The following is a 22,227-nucleotide window of genomic DNA, read 5'->3' as shown; positions in this document are numbered from 1 at the left end:
CATCACAACCTATATCAGGGTGTCTGTGGGGTCTTAAAAAGTTTTCAATAAGTATATAAATGGTCCAAAGAGGTTGTATTCTACAGTCTGCCTGAATGTAATCATTGCGTAGGTGTGTAGTGTGATTCTGTGGAGTTTATTTATGGCATCCCGTTGGGTTTGACGTCATCTGAACAGGACATCGCACGCTCTCTGCTTGATAGCACGAGAAGGTCCGTTTACGCCGGTTGTTAAACAACATCGTTATGGGGAAATGAAAGTCTGCGTCCAAATGGTTGGAAGATAAGGAGGAAGGACAATCAATACTTTATATAGTCAATGTGAGGTAACATGTCGTCAAGGTAACCGGTTAGAACTCGAAGTGGCGATGAGGTCTTAACATGTATGGAAAGGGTCTTAACAAAGGTCTTAAAAGGTTTTACATTTGACTTCAGGATTCCTGCATATACCCTGAATATACAGTCACTTAATATTTGGTTACTAAAATGTCAATCCTTTGTTTACCATCAACATACAAACAAAACACATCATTAATATAAGATGTTTTACTTCTCACCCAGGCTTTATCCAATGGCAATTCGTTTTGTATTCAATATTGTTATCATCTTTCTTCATGTATAATTGAAGTATTGAAGTGCATCCATCGATTATTGATTTTGTGAATTTATTAGTAAGAATCCTGAACACAAACGTCACAGGTGAAATGTTAACAGTTAACAATTTTACTGAAATTCTTGACTGCAAAACAATAACAAACTGTATTACTATAAAAATACTTCTCTACATCTTAAACCAGAGTGGAGTCTGGATGCATAATCTTGCTTGAACACATCTGATAGAAATGGCTGTAAATAAATGTATTTGTTTTTCCTATAAGACAAAAGTGGCATTATTTTTCCTGGAAATAAAAGGGTTAACATTTAAAAAATAATTGAAGAATGACAGGACGAGTGTGTTGAAAATTTAATTATATAATGTGGCATTTATTTGAGAGACAGTTTTGTGTAGGTCTTCACATATAGAGCTGTCCATGATCAAGCCCCAGCCTACATTACCGACCTGATCCACCCTCACAGCACGACCCGGGCCCTGAGGTCCTCTGAGCAAGGCCTCCTAAGGGTGCCCCGGACCAGGCGGTGGCCCCAAGGCTTTGGAACAAACTCCCCCAGACACTAAGAGCCTCTGCCTCAGTAGAGATTTTTAATGGACAGCTAAAGACCCACCTTTTCCAATAGGCCTTTGGGTCGCCGGAGGAGGAGGTGAGTTAGTAGCTGTTATTCATTGGTGTTTTATTCCTTTTATTCTACATGTTATAGTTGTACTTTGAATTGTGTCCTGTGTACTACTGTACTGTAAAGCACTTTGTACATCCGTGTTGAGAAGGGTGCTATATAAATAAAGTTTTACTTACTTTTGTCTATGGACATCTGTACAACTTCTTTCAGTTCAGTTACTGCTTAAATCTTATGAAACATTATGTAAAAAAACCAGATAACACTTAGATTTTCTCAATAAGGCTTTATTTATACATACAAGACACAAAAGTTAGCTACACGCAAAATGCCAAGGCGTGTTTTACAAAGAAATACAAAGGCAGACCCTCAAAGTGAACAAAAAGGACCTTATTTCAAGGTGAAAACCAGAAGCAATCTCTATTACAGCTAAAAGCAAAAAGCACTCCAAAAATAAACTCAAAACAAATGAAAAGATGCCACTTTTTATGAAGAAAGTGTCAAATTTCCTGAAGAAAAAAAAACATGATAAGAACAAATAAGCTGTTCTTCAAACATGGCAAAAAATGGCGTTATATTGCACTCATTTAGGTAAAGTCACTAGGTCTAAGGTTAAAAGCAAAGCAACACAAGAACAACAAAGCTTCCCTTATGCCAGAAATTGGACATTAAAATAAGAAAGATATTTTTGGATGTTTTTGACGTTTTTGTTAAACAACATAATCCCTGTAAACGGGCAGACTGTGCACGGCGTTAAGGGTCCAGTTTTGATAAAAGATGCCCCGGATAAAGTCTGCATTTATTAAAGTTTCCTGGTTTGTAAAAAAATGAATTAATTAATTCAGACACAAATAAGAAAAGTAGTGAAAACTCTTCTTACAATCTAAAATGCACGTTTGCCCCAGTCAAAGGTTTTTGAATACTTCGTTTTGGGAACATTTAAAGCAGCCGACTGTAAAATAATAGGAATTAATGAAATATTTTAAGAGCAGACAATATAGGCTTAATGAGTGAATAATTTCCCATCTGTCATTTAAGAGGCGTGTGGCGCAGTGGATAGAGCATTGGTGTTGGGATCAGGGGGTCACAGGTTCAAACCCCACTGCAGTCAGCATGTCGTTGTGTCCCTGAGACACTTCACCCCAAAGTGCTCTTGTGGGGATGGTCCACAGTATTAAGGATGTAAATCTCTTTGGATTATTGGATCTAATCAGTAACATGTGATGTAATTTAAATCCAGTTGGCACCAGATTATTAACCGTTTCTGAATGTCGAGTATACCCGCTGCAGAGCCACTATTTCCAGTATACTACGTCATCGAGTGGCGCCGAATGCTGGGCATTTAACATGCATTTAAACAGTCCTTCGACGCCACTCGATGACGTAGTATACTTGAAATAGTGGCTCTGCAGCAGGTATACTCGACATTGAGAAACGGCCAAAGCCATTTTAAAACATGTGGCTTTATGGATGCAAATGTCAGCGAGAGGTTTTACATTTCAGGAATTTACTGAAACGTCCTCTTCCACTGCTTGAAATGTATCCAAAACTTACAGTGGTCCAAAAACTCCACTTGCTCTTAATACATTTGAACATAAAAGCAAAACATAAAAATTCTAGAAAGTATTATTCCAGGCTACATCTATTTACAGTACATGCATCGGTGGATTTTAAACATCCGAAATGTTATTGACGTAAATAGACGAGTAGAAGAGAGGTGAGTATGGCTGTATTGTTCCACTGTAATCCCCTGAAGTAGCTTAAGTTATTGGAAATGTCGTAGATAAAAAGGTTTTGTGGGCCAAGAAAAGCCCAGCCCTTCATAGAATCTGTCACACAATAAAAGAAAACGTCTCCATCACAAATGATCTCTTTCGGCATTAAAAACATGATAAAAGTACACTCTCTCTAGAAGGTGCACGGAATGAGCACTCGAATATCCTCTCACTCACGTGGATGGTAAATCTTAAAAAGAAATAAAAGTGAGACGGCTGGGTTTGTACATGCTCCTGCACCTCCTCTTCGTCATTTGATAGACTCTAGCGTTGGCCCAATTGATGGTAATTTATTTTTTCTTTGGAAGAAATAAATTAATAAACAATGGCTGTCTATTGGTCTTCCAGCGGCGCACTTTAAAGAGAAGAGAACAAGGATGAAGAACAAGGATGAATGACAAGCAGAGGAGTTTTCAAATTCAAGCTTTGAATGCGTGTCGTCATATATTAGAGATTGTAAGTGATTTACGGATGTCTGCATGCTTTAATGTTCAACTATCCCTACACACTACCCCTACACACTATCCCTACACACTATCCCTACACACTACCCCTACACACTATCCCTACACACTACCCCTACACACTATCCCTACACACTACCCCTACATACTACCCCTACACACTATCCCTACACACTATCCCTACACACTATCCCTACACACTATCCCTACACACTACCCCTAGACACTATCCCTACACACTACCCCTACACACTACCCCTACCCTTACACACTATCCCAGGGGTCGGCAACCCGCGGCCCTCGAGCCGCATGCGGCCCTTTAAGCCCTCCGCTCTGGCTCCCTTGAGCTTAGACAAAAATAAGAAGGAAATAAAATAAAAGTATTTGTAGGACTATTTATATTTTGTTGCACGGTTGAAAATGTTTCGTTTCTTGTATTTTGAGGTGATACTGTGACACATAAATAAAAAACAAAACGGTTTTAATTAGGTCAACTAAAATATGCGTCACATCTTGCTACGGTCCCGTGCCAGCGCCTTTTCTTGCAGGCGAATAACCTGACCCCGGCTCGATGAGGGAACTATGGATAAATCAAGGAAAAGAAAAGTACCGGAGGAACACAGGATTTAATTCTGTGTGGACAGAGTTATATGCTTTCACAGCAAACGATGCTGGTTTACCGGTATGTTTGATATGTAGAGAGAAGTTGTCAACGGTGCTGCAGCCTTTAAGTATCGAGGAACAACACGGGAGAGGAAGACAGCTGACAATCTTCAGTCATAATTCAATGGGGTATGTCATTTATTTCAGAAAACACTTTTTGTTATATTCCATGGAATGCTTTTAACGTTCCGATAGCAATGAATATATTAAATGCTTTGACAATAAATACATAACAAAATATCATCAGTGGAAGCCGTGGCGCTGTAAAAAGCACGACCAATCATCTGAGCCGGCCCGGCTAAAGTAACTGGATGGCCTACCTGCCTGTCAGCCTTCCATCTGTGCACAAACTTATCCTGTGCCCTCATTGGTCATGTGTGTGTTCGTGTGTGTTGGAGGAGGGGCTCTGTGAGGAAGTCTGAAGGAAGAGGCCTATTTTTTCCGGTTGTGTATTTTCAAATTCTAGCGCACTCGAGCTGGTTTCTCCATTCTTACCTACCCTGCCTTTAACTCTTTTTAGGGTACAGCTATATGTTTTATTTATTTCAAAGTGGGCATATTTTAATTATATATTTTTTTCCTTCAAATGTGCAGATGACTCCTCAAGTGCTGTGTTTAATTTATTTTAAAGTAGGCCTGTGTATTATTTGTAATTCTCCTTATAGGAGTTCTTTGTTTCTTATTAGAGGTTAACAGTTTTATATAATGTAATAAATAGCCTTATAAATGCAAACAAACTGTAGTTTTTGTCTGATATAACAATAAATACAACTTTATTAGCTATCAAGCTATGAAATATGTTTTGCGGCTCCAGACAATTTTTTCTTTTGGAAAAAGGAGCAAAATGGCTCTTTTGGTCAAAAAGGTTGCAGACCCCTACCACACACACACACACACACACACACACACACACACACACACACACACACACACACACACACACACACACACACACACACACACACACACACACACACACACACACACACACACACACACACACACACACACACACACACACACACACACACACACACACACACACACACACACACACACACACACACACACACACACACACACACACACACACACACACACACACACACACACACACACACACACACACACACACACACACACACACACACACACACACACACAACCCCTGCTCTAGAAAAGCAGAAAAGTTATTAATAGTTTTGACCGCAGAAAGAATGTTGTTTTAGAAATTTCAGAATATTTACTTCGACATAAAGACATCACTCAAAACCCACCTGTTCAACACTGCATTCGACCACTGAACACCCCCTCCCCCCGTTTTCTGTTTTTGTTGATCTCTTTGTTTTTTTTTGTTTTTTATTCTCTGTCAAAGAGTCTTTGAGTTTTTAGAAAAGCGCTATAAAAGTCTCATGTATGATTATTATTATATCTGATGTTCTGTAAAGAACAAGTTCAGTTTCTAATAGTGATGCCCATCCATCATAACCAGGAAGTGTTTGGTGCTCCGGTGAGGAGGAGTGTCTGTTTAATTTTCAGCCCGACTGAAGATTTCACCCATGAGAATATCAGAAGTGTTTAACTCTGCCTCCGTGTCTCCTTCCTCTCCTGTTGTGAACTCTTTGTGTAACAGTGGATTTAACTTACAATCAGGTCTTGTTTATAACAACACTGCCCAAAGAATGTGTCTAACCCTGCATGTGGGAACTGATACTGTCTGCTGTACAGATGTCCTTCTACATGTGTTTATGTGTTCCCTTACATTGCTCCATATTTAGCCTCGTAGCGCCCCACTGTGTTTTTGTAGCGGGTGGACTCCTTCCGCAGGTCGGCGACTTCTGTGCGCAGTGCCGAGTTCTCGCGCTGCAGGAACGACGCTCTCACGGTGATCTGGTTCTCCTTTAACCTGCGGGCGTCACGGGAACGTTTGGCCGCCACGTTGTTCTTCTTCCTCCTGTGCCAGTACTTGTCGTCCTGGGGAAGAAAGGAGCAGCAGGTTGGACGGAGGAAAGAAAGACAACATGAGACCCCTCGATGCTTTCTGACCTCGACCTGGTTTTATAGCCTTGTGATGTTATTGTTATGTAAGCCCCAATCTGAACATCTTTTGTGTTAACAAAAACATGAGTTCTCAGAGGGAGTGGGAAGCAGCAAACTGTGAGACAGCCTGGTTTCTGCTGTGTCTCCTTCCATTACACCAGCTCTGCAATGACAAGCCAAAGAAAATGATTGTTCCAGGCTTGTAATTGTTTCAGCGAAGTCTCAAATGTCTGTATCTATTGTCTTTTCCCCAGTTTGTATCCAGTGAATTGGCTGTTTAGAAGACAGTAAAGCTGTTGCATTACATTTCTTATTGAAAACATTGATGAATGTCAACCTCTGAAGATTCTTTCAACATGCTTTGAGGTTGGTCAAAAAAAGTCTTACACTTATATTGCTTATACCAGGGCTATTCAATTAGTTTGGAATGGGGCCGGTAGATGAAAATGAACCAAAACAAGGGGCCTGGAAAAAGATGGCTTGAAATATGAGCAATCTTACAGTAGCTAGTAAGTGGGTTGTCTCTACAGTAGCTAGTAGGTGGGTTGTCACTACAGTAGCTAGTAGGTGGGTTGTCACTACAGTAGCTAGTTGGTGGGTTGTCTCTACAGTAGCTAGTAGGTGGGTTGTCACTACAGTAGCTAGTAGGTGGGTTGTCACTACAGTAGCTAGTAGGTGGGTTGTCACTACAGTAGCTAATAGGTGGGTTGTCACTACAGTAGCTAGTGGGTGGGTTGTCACTACAGTAGCTAATAGGTGGGTTGTCACTACAGTAGCTAGTGGGTGGGTTGTCACTACAGTAGCTAGTAGGTGGGTTGTCACTACAGTAGCTAGTAGGTGGGTTGTCTCTACAGTAGCTAGTAGGTGGGTTGTCACTACAGTAGCTAGTAGGTGGGTTGTCACTACAGTAGCTAGTAGGTGGGTTGTCACTACAGTAGCTAGTGGGTGGGTTGTCACTACAGTAGCTAGTAGGTGGGTTGTCTCTACAGTAGCTAGTAGGTGGGTTGTCACTACAGTAGCTAGTGGGTGGGTTGTCACTACAGTAGCTAGTAGGTGGGTTGTCTCTACAGTAGCTAGTAGGTGGGTTGTCTCTACAGTAGCTAGTAGGTGGGTTGTCTCTACAGTAGCTAGTAGGTGGGTTGTCTCTACAGTAGCTAGTAGGTGGGTTGTCACTACAGTAGCTAGTGGGTGGGTTGTCACTACAGTAGCTAGTAGGTGGGTTGTCACTACAGTAGCTAGTAGGTGGGTTGTCACTACAGTAGCTAGTAGGTGGGTTGTCTCTACAGTAGCTAGTAGGTGGGTTGTCACTACAGTAGCTAGTAGGTGGGTTGTCACTACAGTAGCTAGTAGGTGGGTTGTCTCTACAGTAGCTAGTAGGTGGGTTGTCACTACAGTAGCTAGTGGGTGGGTTGTCACTACAGTAGCTAGTAGGTGGGTTGTCACTACAGTAGCTAGTTGGTGGGTTGTCACTACAGTAGCTAGTAGGTGGGTTGTCACTACAGTAGCTAGTTGGTGGGTTGTCACTACAGTAGCTAGTAGGTGGGTTGTCACTACAGTAGCTAGTAGGTGGGTTGTCACTACAGTAGCTAGTAGGTGGGTTGTCTCTACAGTAGCTAGTAGGTGGGTTGTCACTACAGTAGCTAGTAGGTGGGTTGTCACTACAGTATCTAGTAGGTGGGTTGTCTCTACAGTAGCTAGTAGGTGGGTTGTCACTACAGTAGCTAGTAGGTGGGTTGTCACTACAGTATCTAGTAGGTGGGTTGTCACTACAGTAGCTAGTTGGTGGGTTGTCTCTACAGTAGCTAGTAGGTGGGTTGTCACTACAGTAGCTAGTAGGTGGGTTGTCACTACAGTATCTAGTAGGTGGGTTGTCTCTACAGTAGCTAGTAGGTGGGTTGTCACTACAGTATCTAGTAGGTGGGTTGTCAGTACAGTAGCTAGTAGGTGGGTTGTCACTACAGTAGCTAGTTGGTGGGTTGTCTCTACAGTAGCTAGTAGGTGGGTTGTCACTACAGTAGCTAGTAGGTGGGTTGTCTCTACAGTAGCTAGTAGGTGGGTTGTCTCTACAGTAGCTAGTAGGTGGGTTGTCACTACAGTAGCTAGTTGGTGGGTTGTCACTACAGTAGCTAGTTGGTGGGTTGTCACTACAGTAGCTAGTAGGTGGGTTGTCACTACAGTAGCTAGTAGGTGGGTTGTCTCTACAGTAGCTAGTAGGTGGGTTGTCTCTACAGTAGCTAGTAGGTGGGTTGTCACTACAGTAGCTAGTAGGTGGGTTGTCACTACAGTAGCTAGTTGGTGGGTTGTCTCTACAGTAGCTAGTAGGTGGGTTGTCACTACAGTAGCTAGTAGGTGGGTTGTCTCTACAGTAGCTAGTAGGTGGGTTGTCACTACAGTAGCTAGTTGGTGGGTTGTCACTACAGTAGCTAGTTGGTGGGTTGTCACTACAGTAGCTAGTAGGTGGGTTGTCACTACAGTAGCTAGTAGGTGGGTTGTCTCTACAGTAGCTAGTAGGTGGGTTGTCACTACAGTATCTAGTAGGTGGGTTGTCTCTACAGTAGCTAGTAGGTGGGTTGTCACTACAGTATCTAGTAGGTGGGTTGTCTCTACAGTAGCTAGTTGGTGGGTTGTCACTACAGTAGCTAGTAGGTGGGGGTTGCACTACAGTAGCTAGTAGGTGGGTTCGAAACCAAAGCCCCCCCGAAGTTTTCAGGCATTGTCTTCCCCTCTATCTCTCAATTTAACACCCTCTCTGGAATAAAGGCACTCTGGCCCTAACATTATACTCATTATACTCAAAGGGCCAGTAAATATCACCCATGTAGCCTTAAACCATTTATACATATTACATATTGACGCTTTTTCAAAAATTACAGCATCAAGTAAAAATAGGAGCCAGTGTAAAGTATCTGCGGGACTGTTGTGTCCCTTGTCTTTCTCCCAGCATACCTTCTGTTCTTCAGGCACCAACACCTTCTTGGCCTTCTTGATCATGGGTTGTGGCTTGAGCTCGTCGTCAGTGAACTTGTGTTTGCGAGGGTCAAACAGCTCGCCTCCGGGAACGCTCGACAGCACCAGGTCAGTGGGGTCGGGCTCGTAGTTAATCTCCACCTCGATCTCATCGGGGTCAATAGGCTCGGGGGTCTCTCGGTCACTATCAGTGGTCACCTCTGAGCAGATAGAAGGAGAACATGAGAACTGACAAATTAGACGGATGGAGATTAAGCTCCAGCGTCACATAATGTTTTTTTTATATTTACAAAATGCTCCTTTCTGCCATAACACACATTCAACATATAAAAGGCTTCAATTTACATTTGAAGTGCAAATCGCAGTCACATTTATAAAAAGTATGCACAACCTGTTGGATTGACAACTTGAGTGCTAAAAAAACAGTTTGTGCGACCTAATAGATAACCATGTTTTAAACCCTAGTCCCTATTTCTAAACACTAGGACTTGTTGAGTCATCTTACTTAGCTTAAACAACTGGTTTTGACTATGTAATAACACACTAAGAGATTAATAAAACCTGCATCTCCTTCATGTGTGATCCTCCAGGCTCCACTCACCTGCAGTCACATCACAGAGGATATCAGAGTCGCTCTTGGTGATGATCAGCATGTCCTCCCCACACATGTCCAAGTCCTGAATGGGAAGCAGTGAGGAAGCTGGAGCCTTTCCTTTCACCGTCTTCCCATCGGCCAGGCTGCTCTTTTGGGCGTCCACGTCGGGCAAGTTGGGGATGCCATTCTCTATGAGGAACTCCTCAAGGTCCATGTACTCCAGGTGGAAGTTTTCGCCATCATAGGGAATGGTTTTCTCCCAGATAGCCGGGGTCAGGGAGGCTGAAGGACCCATATCGCTGCATCCTCCATTAAGGTCAACATCGTCTCCCAGTAACAGCTTTTCCTTGTCTGTGTCTGAAAAGCAGGAAAGATTCATATTTAGATATAAGAAACACAGGATTCACAGCAGTGTTTCCAGCAGACCAGGGCTGAGAGGGCCGTCCCTTATAGATACTGTCTTTTTACGTTAGTGAGCCGGATCATTTGGCTCGGCTCTCTTAAAGCCCCGGCTCTTTCGGCTCCCAAGCGGCTCTGCATGTTACCACAGTTTACCACGGAGCCTCAGTTTCGCCGCTACGAAGCTCTGGTGCTCGCAGTTCGCGCGCGTGCTCCACTAAACCCCCCCCCTCGCGCGTGCTCCACTAAACCCCCCCCCCCTCGCTCATCGCGTCCAAATTGCGCACGTTCCGTGTTGTCCTGTAGCAGGCACTTTCGATGTCGGGGAAATGATCTTCAATACTCCGAAAAGAATCCCACCAGACTCCTTTGCCCCTCCAACAGAGGGATGTCCTTGTCTTTTTTCCTTTTCGTCATTTCAAGCGATAAAAACTCTCGATCTTCTCTCGAATTATTAATATTTGTGGACGCCCTCGGCTCGAGTTCAGAGCTACCCGAGCTGAATAAGGGCGTCAAATGACGGCAAAGCACCCCCCTGGCGGAAACGCTGATTCACAGTCAGTTTGGTTTTCCTCCCTTTCCAGAAGACCCGTCAGGTACGAAATCCAATCATCAACCAGGTTTTTGTTGCATCTTTTCACAAGCCTGTTTTTCAGGTCTCAGGCTCGAAAATGACATTCCCAGAACAAATGACTATCTTCACTTCTAAAAGGGGTAAATTAATAATCTTTTTTCTCAAAGCAATAATAAACCTGTGAGTTAGATGTAGAAAAGTCAGAATCAATATAGATTTTTTTATTTTAAAGTAAATTCAGATTGAACATGGTAACAAAATGTATTATTGTGTCCCTCCAAAGAAAAAGAAAAAAGACTTATAGTGAAAACCACCCTTGAATGATGGGATGGTAGACTAAAAGCTACAACATATAATAAGTAGCCTGTATCAAGATTGATGCAAAACAAGTGACATTTAACCTTTTGAGAGAATTAGAAAAAGACAACCCACTTCTGGGGTCATTTGGGTGGATTTTCCATATCTCCCTCGGTCGATTTTGATGATTGACATCTCTTTTTAACCGTTAGAGCCAATAGGATCGAGGGGAAGTTCCTAAAATCCATCTAAACATTATCCATTGGTGAATGAGTGATGCGTAGCTAGAATGCCCAAAACCGGAAGCTCTCATACACTCTGGTAGCAGCTATATATGAAAACTTCGTTATTGACATAAATATGAAGATGGATTATTAGTAATCATTTCAAAGTGACACAGACACATTGGATTAACCTTCAGCAGTGTTGTTATCGTTTTAATGCCATTGAACACAACTTTTTATCAGAAACAGCAAAAGGTAAGGCATTTCTCCCGTGTTTCCTTCCCCTGGCGCGAGTTTTGATTGCACAGTGATGATACTTATATTTATAGAATCTGTGGCATCTCAGCTTGCTAGCTGATATCTTGTTTGTGCAGATCCGATAAGTAATAAGGATATTTTACCTTTAGTTCTGTACTAAGTGTGTTAGCATTTTTTCACCCAGGGCTAATTCAGAGCCTTTGGTATTACCCTTGTGATTCGTTTAGCTAAAAATTGTTAATATTGTGTGATAGCGGAGTCTCTTCCCGTTAAGTGGGTATGACATTTTCATAGTTTGTTAAATGTTAAGAAGCCCTCAGAACAGGGGCGTCACCTGGACCTGAAAGCATTCAGGACTTAGCCCACAGTGGCGCTACAGTGGAATGTTCTACTGCAACACTCCCCACACGCACACAGTACACCCGCGACTGTTACAATGAAGTAAAGTGCTATTTTTTTATGAGTGGGGGGTGGACCTAACCTCCTCCTGGGGGTTCCAGGTGGATGCTCCCCCGGGAAGATTTTGTTTTAAATATTGAAGTTAAAAGCATCGATCTGGTGCACTTTGAGAGCAACATGGAGAGATCTATGGATACATCTCTCAACACATTACATTACATTTTAGCTGACGCTTTTATCCAAACCGTTTGAGACCCACTGAGACTAAAGTTAACTATCTAAACCCTCAGAGAGTCCTTTGTTTGGCTCCAGCTTGTTGTGGAAACAGCTCCTTATGTCCGTTAGTGCAGCTAGCTAACCAGATACTAACAACACGGTCCCTGCTGGCACCGGTCCCCCTCTCCCTCTATCACACTAAATGCGCTATAGCCACACACACACAGAGCCGAGCTTGAATGACACAAGCACACGTTTATTTCCATGCAACTCTCTGGTAGATCTGGTGTCTTGCCTCTGTTGCATTCACTGAAAACGGGAAATTGCATTTTTGCCGTCCTCTCTTGTGTCATGATGAGGTTCGCGTAAAGCACGGTTAATGTATTATATTGAGGCAGAATTGTCCGGAGCTACAGAAAAAACATTCGCAGGCCAGGCGACGCCACTGCCTCAGACGCTGTTTCTTGCAAGATGTTGCGTTTTCCCCCCGTTTTATCAGACTACCTTAATATCAGTTTTATATTGTTGTTCATATTCAAGGTCAGATTGTTGTTACTTCAAATTGGACTAATATAAAGTCCTCAAAGTTCTACTTTAAGCTTAGCAGAGTCCCTATAAAACCAATGTAGCCTACAGTGTATATTGTTATGGTGGTATTATGGGACCCCCATTTTGTGTCTCCCTATGCCTGTTCTGTCTGTTAGGTAACTTAGTGGCATTTTAGTTGTCTCTTTTTAACTTCCTCACAGGAAATGTATTTAACTTACAACAGAGGCTCGAGCCAACCTGCTTGGCCCTTTCTCATTGTAGAAATAAGACCATGCATATTGTATGAGCAATCTAAACTCTTAGATGCACTTCAAATGCGAGTTTAATGATCTTGCCAAGAGGTTTTTTTGGTCAACACAGCTTGGACTTAAAGACATAAAATACTTAGGATATTAATGCATATGTTAGGTAAGTTACAGCAACGAATTTTTACATGTCAAGCACTTTCCTTCACATTTAAATGAGTTACTTTTTTCGTGAACAAAACTTAAAATTAATTGATTCACAGTTTATTTATAGAGCGCTTTCGAGAGACTCAAATACACGTCTACATTAAAATGTGGATGCAAAACAATTTTCTAAAACTTAAAAGGTGGGGTATGTAATTTATTTCAGAAACACTTTTTGTTATATTCCATGGAATGCTCTTAACATCCCGATAGCAATGAATACATGAAATGCGTTGACAATAAATACATTAAAAACATTAAATCTGTGGAAGCCGTGGCGCTGTAAAAAGCACGACCAATCATCTGAGCCGGCCCGGCTAAAGTAACTGGATGGCCTACCTGCCTGTCAGCCTTCCATCTGTGCACAAAATTATCTCATGTCCTCATTGTTCATGTTCGTGTGTGTTGGAAGAGGGGCTCTGTGAGGAAGTGGCAGATTTTTTCCGGCTGTGTATTTTCCTATGGTATTTTCACATTCTAGCGCACTCGAGCTGGTTTCTCCAAAATGACATACCCCACCTTTAACTGTGACGGAACTTATACTCATCGGCCCAAACTCACTTACCCGCTGAACCCAATATTTTTCACTTACCATCGACGGCCCCTTAGTCAACCCCTCCACTCACATCCGTAACCTTGGCATCATCCTCGAGCCCACCCTCATTTTCCTCCCTCACGTCAACAAGGTCACCAAAAAAACGCTTTCTTCCATTTAAAGAACATCGCCCGCTGCCGAAACTCTGATCCATGCCCGACTTGATTACTGCAACAGCATAATTTTTGGATCACCTGCATTCATACTAAAAAAAACTTCAGTATGTCCAAAACTCAGCTGCCCGCTTGCTTATCTTCACCCGACGCTCCGACCACATCACCCCCATCCTCCATGACCTCCTCAATGACCTCCTCCACTGGCTCCCCATCAAACACCGCATTCACTTTCAAAGCCCTCAACAACCTTGCCCAGTCCGCCCTGCAGCCCATCAGGACACAGCTCCAGACCATAGCCTGTATATATAAAGCTCCGGACCTGGGATGACAGGGCCTTCGCTGCAGCCTCCCCCTCACTCCCTCAAAACTCACCTTTTCACTCTTGCCTTCAACTCCTAATCCTCTAACGCCTCGCCCTTATTCCACCTAGTTTAGCACTTTATACTTTTGTTGTTATTTTTGTTTTACTTGCTTGTAAGCGCTTTGAGCACCAGGAAAAGCGCTTTATAAATGTAATTAGAAGAAACACATGTTATATAAAAGAAGAAGGCGTAGTTTACAGTGTAAAAAGAGAAAGGCTTGTGTGAACACACTGTTCTAAACATATCGTGAACTCTCGTTTGGTTTGACCTAACATCGCGCTAGCTTGGTGCTACATGGTTAGGTCCTTCCTCTAAATCCGTTTACACTGAACCTACCGTCGTCGTAGTCCAGAATATTCGGTGGAGGCATGTCCATTATCTGCTTCAACACCACGGGGAATGAACTCGTTGTCCCCGAAGCTGTTTCCAGCGTGATAATCATCGGTTTGTCTGACATGTTTTCCGCCTTGTTGTTAACGTTATCTACGTAGTAACTGACGACTCGGCGGTTAAATCCCGTTAGCTCGATAACGCTAGCTCCACATCCGGTTTAACAGCTGAAAAAAGGGTCTCTTTAATGTTTTATAATCCCGAAAATTGACGGTAAAATGTGGAAAGTCAAAACATCCCGTCTGCAGTGGAACACTCGGAGAACCAGACTGTGAAAAACCGGTTGTCGTCTTAAAAGGTACCGCCCAGTGTTGTTGACTGGCCATCGGGGTATTTTCTTCATGAATATTAATGAAAAAGGAGCCAATGGAAGTTGTCACATGCCAGCTGGTTGAGATCTCATTGGTTGAGTTATATATACGTTTTCCACAGACTACACATTAAAATAAAAACGTGACCAAAGCTATAATGCTATTAATGCTTGATCCTTGTCAATGTCAACCACTTAAGTTTGATCTACCACAGGTGTGGTAGAAGTACTCAGACAATTAACTTTAGTAAAGAAGCAACATCCACTTGTAAAACATACTCTTATACAAGTACAAGTCCTGTAAAGCATTAACCTTGAACTGTAAGGCAACCTTCAGGGATGGGATTAGCGAGGAGTATTAATGTCAGCAGTGTATTCATCTTCAAAAACATATATAACATGTTTCTTTGTGTATCCTCCATTTTCTTTCACACTTTAAGCAAGATATGCAACATAAAGATAATGTATGTGTTTATTTTTTACTCATCTCCGCTCACATGCACAAACATGTGCAGCTGGCACACTTGTACAGTACAGGGCCGCCCCTCCCTACACGCAGACTGTGATCACGTAGACTGCGTGGCCTCACCTCGCGACGCGGATGGGACCTCAGGGTTGCGTTCTAATAGTAAAAAAAATCAGCTCCTATCGTCTGTGAGGAATCTACAGTTTTCTATACAGCGGACTACAACATGGATGTATAATAAGAACGAGCAGACACGTGCACACAGACATCAAAGTGGGCTTGAGCCCCTGCCCCTTTTCTTCCTCCAGAGAACGTGCCCTTTCCCCACCCCCCTTTTGTTATAAATGAATATATATCTATTGCTGTTTGCGCACAGTTTCCCATTCCAAAAATATATTGATTGAATACAAAATTAAAATATCAGGTCGGGAGATTAGACTGTGAAGTTCCGTAGCTCTCCCTCCCTCCACGTCTCCTGCACAGCGGTGTGGACATCAGCAGTCCCTTCAGACAGACAGGTACGGCACCTCCCACTTTACTGTTCCATGTTATGCCGGCTTTTCTTGGTTTATTTTGAAGGTGAGTGGTGATGAACAAATTACTAAACTGCCAGTGCCTCAAGTTTACAGCTAATTAGTTAAAATACAATAACAAATATATAGTTAACTAAGGCTACTAGCTAATGGATAAGTTAGCTCAAGGTTTAGCTAAGGCAATTTATCAAGGGCATACAGGCTAATGTACTGTACTCAAGGGGAGACACTTAAAGTGAAAATAGTCAAATGTGTATCTAATAACGTCATCACAATCGCAACATTGATATGCAAATTAGGCGTTAACTAAAGGCCTAATTAAAATGCGCTAATTTGCATGCAGTTACCAAGGCATTGCAGGTGAAAAGGATAAAACAAGAAACACCACCTCACAACTTCCCCAGATAGTTACTTACGTCAAGTCAGTATTTTCCCCTGAAATGTTATGTTTAAATGCAGATTAGCTTTAAATCTATAGATGAATTCAGACATGGTAGTAAAACGAGCACCATTTATATGCGTTTCTTGGAAGTTTTCTTTCCATTAGAGTGAAAGAAAACATGCAAGCAAAATAGACCAAAATAACAAGTACATGAAAAAACTATATTTTAGCTGTAATGTCCTTAAACAGTAACTTCATAATTGTGATTGTTGGCTGCTCATTTAATAACTATGAATTGTATTAGTTTGTCGTCTGCTCTTGTGCTTAGTGAATACTAAAGAAGACTCTCTGTGTTAGCTGATTATTTTGTAGAATATTAAATAATTGCGTGAGTGTGAGGGTATTCAAATAAATTGGTCAGTAAGTCAGAGATGTACAATTTAACTTTTTGTTTTAAAACATTTTTTTTATAAATGATTATGGGAAGTGCCCTTGTTCCCACTTCAGCACCTGCACCCCAAAATGTCTGTGCACGTCCCTGAGAACGAGGGACTACTGTAAACTCATCTAGAGACTCTGCACCGTGCTCTGATGCTGTTGCTTTATGCTTTATGAACAACAGAGAAACATATTCTTCATGACCAAAGTTGGAATTGAAATAAAAAAGGAAAGTTAAACTTATGCTCGTCACCCTCTCCCTCCGGTCCACATTAATACAAATGATCCCAATATCTATGATTGTATAAACTATGAAAAGATCTTAAAATCAATACAAATGTATTTATTATAAATGTCAGTCCTTAACATCTATCACTGTGTACATCACCATTCAAACATTTTTTAAAAGTTGAACAAACCCCACACAGCTCCGTGAAGACTGTGAAATGTTGACTTTATTTGATAATTTCAGTAAAAATGAAATTGCTCCTGCTGACTTGAGCCAGCCATTTTTTCCTCCGCTCTGTGTCAGTGGGGAAGCCGTACATTCGTACTCCTTTCTCGGAGCGATTTGAGCATCCCCAGGTAGCACAGCAAACCATGGTGGCGACTAGGAGGCAGCACAGCAAACCAGGACAACACGGAGGAAAAGGCAGAGACAAACTGCATGATATGCTATTCAATGTTTATTGAATTCCATGTATTTGCAATGGATGTTCCTAAAACAACACATTTAACATCATCATCATCATGCTGCTGCTGCTGCTGCTAGTCCTTTGATAGTCACCTGTCGGTCTCCTGTCCTTTCTGAAAGCCATAAAGATGACATTAGTCATTTAGATAACTTGTGTCCTCAATTACCATGGGATTACTGAAACTACCATGAATTTAAGAAAATGGTAGATATGAATCTAACCTGAATTTTGAAGCATTCCTTTAGATCCCCTCCCTCTAAATATATCAATAAACATTAGAAAGTGATGCTCCTGACTACCATACAAGTTTAAGGAGGTTATATTGGTTTTAAAGAATTCAAACAGCAACAGGCTCTTTAACCAAGGCACTGTTAGCCTATGTAAACTAGTTGTTCACACTAATCCTAATATTATCACTTAATATTAGCAAATTCTATTTTATTTTTTAAAACATATTGATGTAAATACATACACATATCGATTTGTTGTATAAATATTGCAAATCAAAACCTTTATTCACTAATAATTACCAAAAATCGTAGTTCTATCTCCTGTTATCAATGCATTCACATTGCCCGCCCTGAACTTCCGGGGAATGATCCTCGTCTACATGAACCACGTGACGATAACCGTTTTTGGAATTCCGCTGTCGTAACTCTTCTATCTATATGGCGCTGGTAAGGTCCAGTGGTTCCTAAGCTAAAGGACGTTATAAAGGAAGTTTGAAACCTTCTTTCCTATCATCTAGCAGGGATGGGCAACTTGGATGGTGGTGGGGACCACATAATTTATGTACTGGCCACCAGGGGGCTGCAGATTCACTTGGAACACACAGACACAGACAAGTCTGACATCTTCATTGACATTTTACAACCTTTCAGGGAACATCCTCTAATAAACTCACTAAACAAATATCAGTTCACAAAAATGTTATTTAATTTTTAAAAGTGGCATGTTTGTATTGAACAGTGGAATAAAACTATTTTAAACTATTGGAACTATTGCACTATTGGCAATGGCATTGACCGTTTCACACAGTCTTCAAAGTAACCAAGCAACCTTCATTAATTTGTAATTTTTGTCTGTCCAATGACCTTGCTCCCTTTCATGTCATGTGATACCTTGCATGACGAGCAAATCGTTTAATCAACCTCAAAAGTTATAGGTACTGTAGCTAGCAGCAGCAAGTTCGGTAGCACTATAAAAAATAGCTTGCATTTATAATGTACAGCAAACCAAAGCACAAGAGTGGCGCTCAAAAGAGTAAGGACAAGAGAGAACAAGGAAATGTAACGGCTAAACTGACCAAATTAGACCGTTTTTTTGTCATACATCGTCCTCCAAATCTCGATTCATTCTGTTAAGTGATTGTGTGATTAGTTCGCTGTGCTGTTGTCAGGCTGTGGGGGTCTGAAGCCAGGGCAGGCTATTGATAGCCTACATGTGGAGCTTATGAGTGGTTGTGTGTGTCCGTGTGTGTGAGCGCATCAGCGTGCGCTTATGTTTGGCCCAAAAACAATATTTGCACCTAGGCCAATCACAACCTTGTTACGCCACTGATTCGACCGCAACCCTCATCTTGCGGATGGAGCCTCTAGCCGCAAATGCGGCGCATCTTTATGCGCTTATGCGGCGCAATTAGTGTAGGCCCGGCACAATTTCGGCTGAGAGTCCATACAGGAGCAAACACTGGTTCACACATATGCACAACAACAAGTCTGCAATGCCATATGTCCTGTCTGGCAAGTACAAAAAAGGATTGGTTGATCTAGAACAAGCTGACAAGCTCCATTTTAAGCGTGACTTTTGCAATTTTGGACATGACTGTTGAAAAGTCAGGATTTCAGTCAACACACTAGGATTCATCCATAAATGCACAAACTTCGCTTTTTTTGCCATCTCATGCTGTCTTGTGCTCCAAAGATTCTTAATTCAACTATTGATCCGTGTCAGATTTTATCATAGCAATGTGACTCTCACAGTTCGTTACTTCTCCATAGCTCTGCAGACAACACCACAATCTAAAAATAGGGGGAAAGGAAGCCACGACTTTAAAGCATACGTTAGGAAATTCAAAAACACACACACTCGCTGTAATTATGGTGAGTGGGTTAGGTTTTATATACAGTTTGCTGAGTGCACTTTCTCTACAAGCCCTGAGAAAATGACATTTTACAAAAGCAGAGTATCAGAAACATAATAAGCAGCAGGACGTGATATCTTCTCAGAAATTAAAGAACAGATAATAATCAATTTGTTCCTTTGTCATGTCTCCATGCTTTAATGTAACACAGGGATTTTAGCCTTTGCAGAACATTCACACGCACAAAAACCTGTTTAACACGCCACAGGAGAGGGAACACCCCAAAGCAGAAAGGTGCCTGGCCGGTATTTGTTAGATGGTGTAACAGGGGCCAAAGGCAACATCAAACATCTTAAAGTAATATATTTAATGTAATATTAAATAACTCTAATCTGATCCACCTAGACACAGCATGTGCCAGAGAGGAAAACAGACCCGCCTGGTGATTAAATCATGAAGCTACAAAGCCCAACAGTGACACAGACAGACACACTCACAGCCACAGTCACACACACACAGTACCCATGATTTCAACATATGAATTGCTGTTTTATATATTGTGGTATAATGTGCACATTTTTTACTTAACCTGTTTTAAGATTTCATTTCATTATAATATACAGAAATACATTTATTTGTAATAAATTGAGCTAAATCTTGGTGGCTGTCTAAAGCCCAGGAGCCCTGCTGTCAGCTGGCAACATTTCCCATTCAGATCACCTGACAGGATTAACGCAACAAGCACGCATTTCTGTGCCGTTGTTTATCTTCTTATTTGCTTAAAAACACACTTTCGCAAGCACTTTAAATCCGTTTGCAACTTACCAGTTTCTTCGAAGGTCGGCAGAGTGAACGGATGCTCAAGAAAAGCCCTAAAGATCTCCGGGATTTCTGTAGACATGTCGTTCTTCTTTAAATTACAACTGAGTCAACTAATGTTTAAAAGCTGGACATGAATCAATTAATAGAATGAAAGTATAAAGAGGCCGACTGTGGCTTACAAGTGCGTCACATTTATGGCTAAAATAAAACTTAAACAGGTCATATGCCTGGACTTTGAACCCAACAGGTTACTTAACTCAGCCCTCCCACTCATCTCCCTGCAGCCAATCAACAGCGTGCTTTCTCTTCTTTAGTTTATCCTCAGCCAATCAGCAGTGCGCTTTCTCTAAGCATCGACGGAAAGGGCGCCGATTAGTCAGCACATATTTCCCTCACAGCGTCGACAGCCAATCATGAGCCGAGCTTGGATTACCTAAGGTTACAAAAAAAAGGGAAAGTGTCGACCCTGAATGTAGCAGTCTGTTACGTAAAAAATAAAATAGGAAATATAATATTAACACATATAAACACCTGTAAATCCTCCCGCATCGTCAAAAAGGAACACTAATAACTATTTGGTGAGTTTTATAACAATTGTATGCAAAATATCACTTATTGATTATGCATATTTTTATTAAAGTCACATTACTTTAGGGAGTTTCAAATCATTGTAAGTCCTCATTTGAGTAGTATTTCCTAAAATATCAACCATCGACTGATATATTACAGGGTGTCCTTTCTAAAGTAACATGTGTCCTATTTATATGCATTGGTACCAGATATGTACAGTGTGTTGAAAGATAATTTTAAATGTACATAAATATTTAAAAGTAGGATTCTTAAGTAGGATTTCTGCTGGATTTTTTTGTACGATACAGCCTACACTTGTTCTTGGTGTGTGGTGCAGTGGATAGAGCGTTGGTGTTCGGATCAGGGGGTCAAAGGTTCAAAGTTCAAACCACACCGCAGTCAGCATGTTGTTGTGTGCCTGGGCAAGACACTTCACAGCAAATTGCTCCTGTGGGGATTATCCACAGTATCGAGTATGTAAATCGCTTTGGATAAAGCGTCTAACAAGTGACATGTAATGTAATGACTTGTTGAGGCATGTAGGCGATAGATCAGGTGCATTTTACTACATCAATAGGGCTAAGCTGCACAAATTGTTAGATGTAAAAGGACTTTGAGACACCAAGAAAAAGTCTATGAAACAGAAGACTTGAAAAGCAGGGTGTGCCTTCCGTAACTTTATTATATGTGAACGATTGGAGGAAAAAAAAATCACTAACCTTCAAGTTGCAGTGACGCAGGAAGACCGGTCTGCTGTGAAAAACTGTGAAATCCAATCATATTTAGTTGATATCTGATTGCATGCTTGAAGAAATAAAGAAAAAACACTTTTTTTTTCTAAAACAGTCCGTTTATTAAATGCTTTCAAGAGATTTGGTCCACTTATGATATCATGAACTTCCAACCAGGGAGGAGAAAAGGGAAAACAAAGTCGATAAAACATAAAAACAAAATGTAAAAATACAGTACAAAAAGAGGCCATTGTTTTTTCCACTTCTAACAACCCTGGTGTCTTCATCAGAGCTGCTGCAAACAATTCAAATAACCAATAACTCCTAACTGATTGAACACCAACACATTAGGTTTTTGTGTGGCTGTGTAGGTGTGCTCAAATGACACAAACTGTGGGGAGTGTGTGCGTGTGTGAATAAACACTGAACTGAAAAGGTATGAATAATAAAATGCATTATTTGATCAAATTTCTAAAATAAATTTTTTTTACTCTCTTTTGGAAAAGGATGTCTGGGTAATTCAACCTTATCAGCTTATCACATAGAGAGCCTTTTGAAGGGAGATACGTGTAGTTTAATGATTATATTATAATTTCTAAAATGTGTCTTTGGATGTCTCCGCATTGATTGTGA

At 41.3% G+C, this 22,227-nt stretch overlaps 1 protein-coding gene across 2 annotated transcripts; it reads right to left on the bottom strand.

The window, feature by feature from the left end:
• Positions 1 to 1,503: 1,503 nt before the first annotated feature.
• Positions 1,504 to 20,512, bottom strand: tefa (TEF transcription factor, PAR bZIP family member a). 2 transcript variants are annotated; one of them, XM_079658499.1, is made up of 5 exons: positions 20,297 to 20,512; positions 9,743 to 10,093; positions 9,121 to 9,341; positions 5,897 to 6,108; positions 1,504 to 3,362 (listed from the first exon to the last, which is right to left on the bottom strand). In XM_079658499.1, the coding sequence occupies exons 1-5, from the start codon at positions 20,370 to 20,372 to the stop codon at positions 3,341 to 3,343; spliced, it is 882 nt and encodes a 293-aa protein (XP_079514625.1). In that variant the 5' UTR covers positions 20,373 to 20,512; the 3' UTR covers positions 1,504 to 3,340. The 2 variants fall into 2 exon arrangements, with proteins under 2 accessions (XP_079514625.1, XP_079514624.1); XM_079658498.1 differs by lacking the exon at positions 20,297 to 20,512 and adding an exon at positions 14,511 to 14,878.
• Positions 20,513 to 22,227: the final 1,715 nt, after the last annotated feature.

Source organism: Notothenia rossii, assembly GCF_949606895.1.
Source record: "Notothenia rossii genome assembly, chromosome: 11".
Taxonomy (NCBI): Eukaryota; Metazoa; Chordata; class Actinopteri; order Perciformes; family Nototheniidae; genus Notothenia; species Notothenia rossii.
Note: the sequence above shows the minus strand (reverse complement) of the source record. Positions and strands in the feature narration are given on the sequence as shown.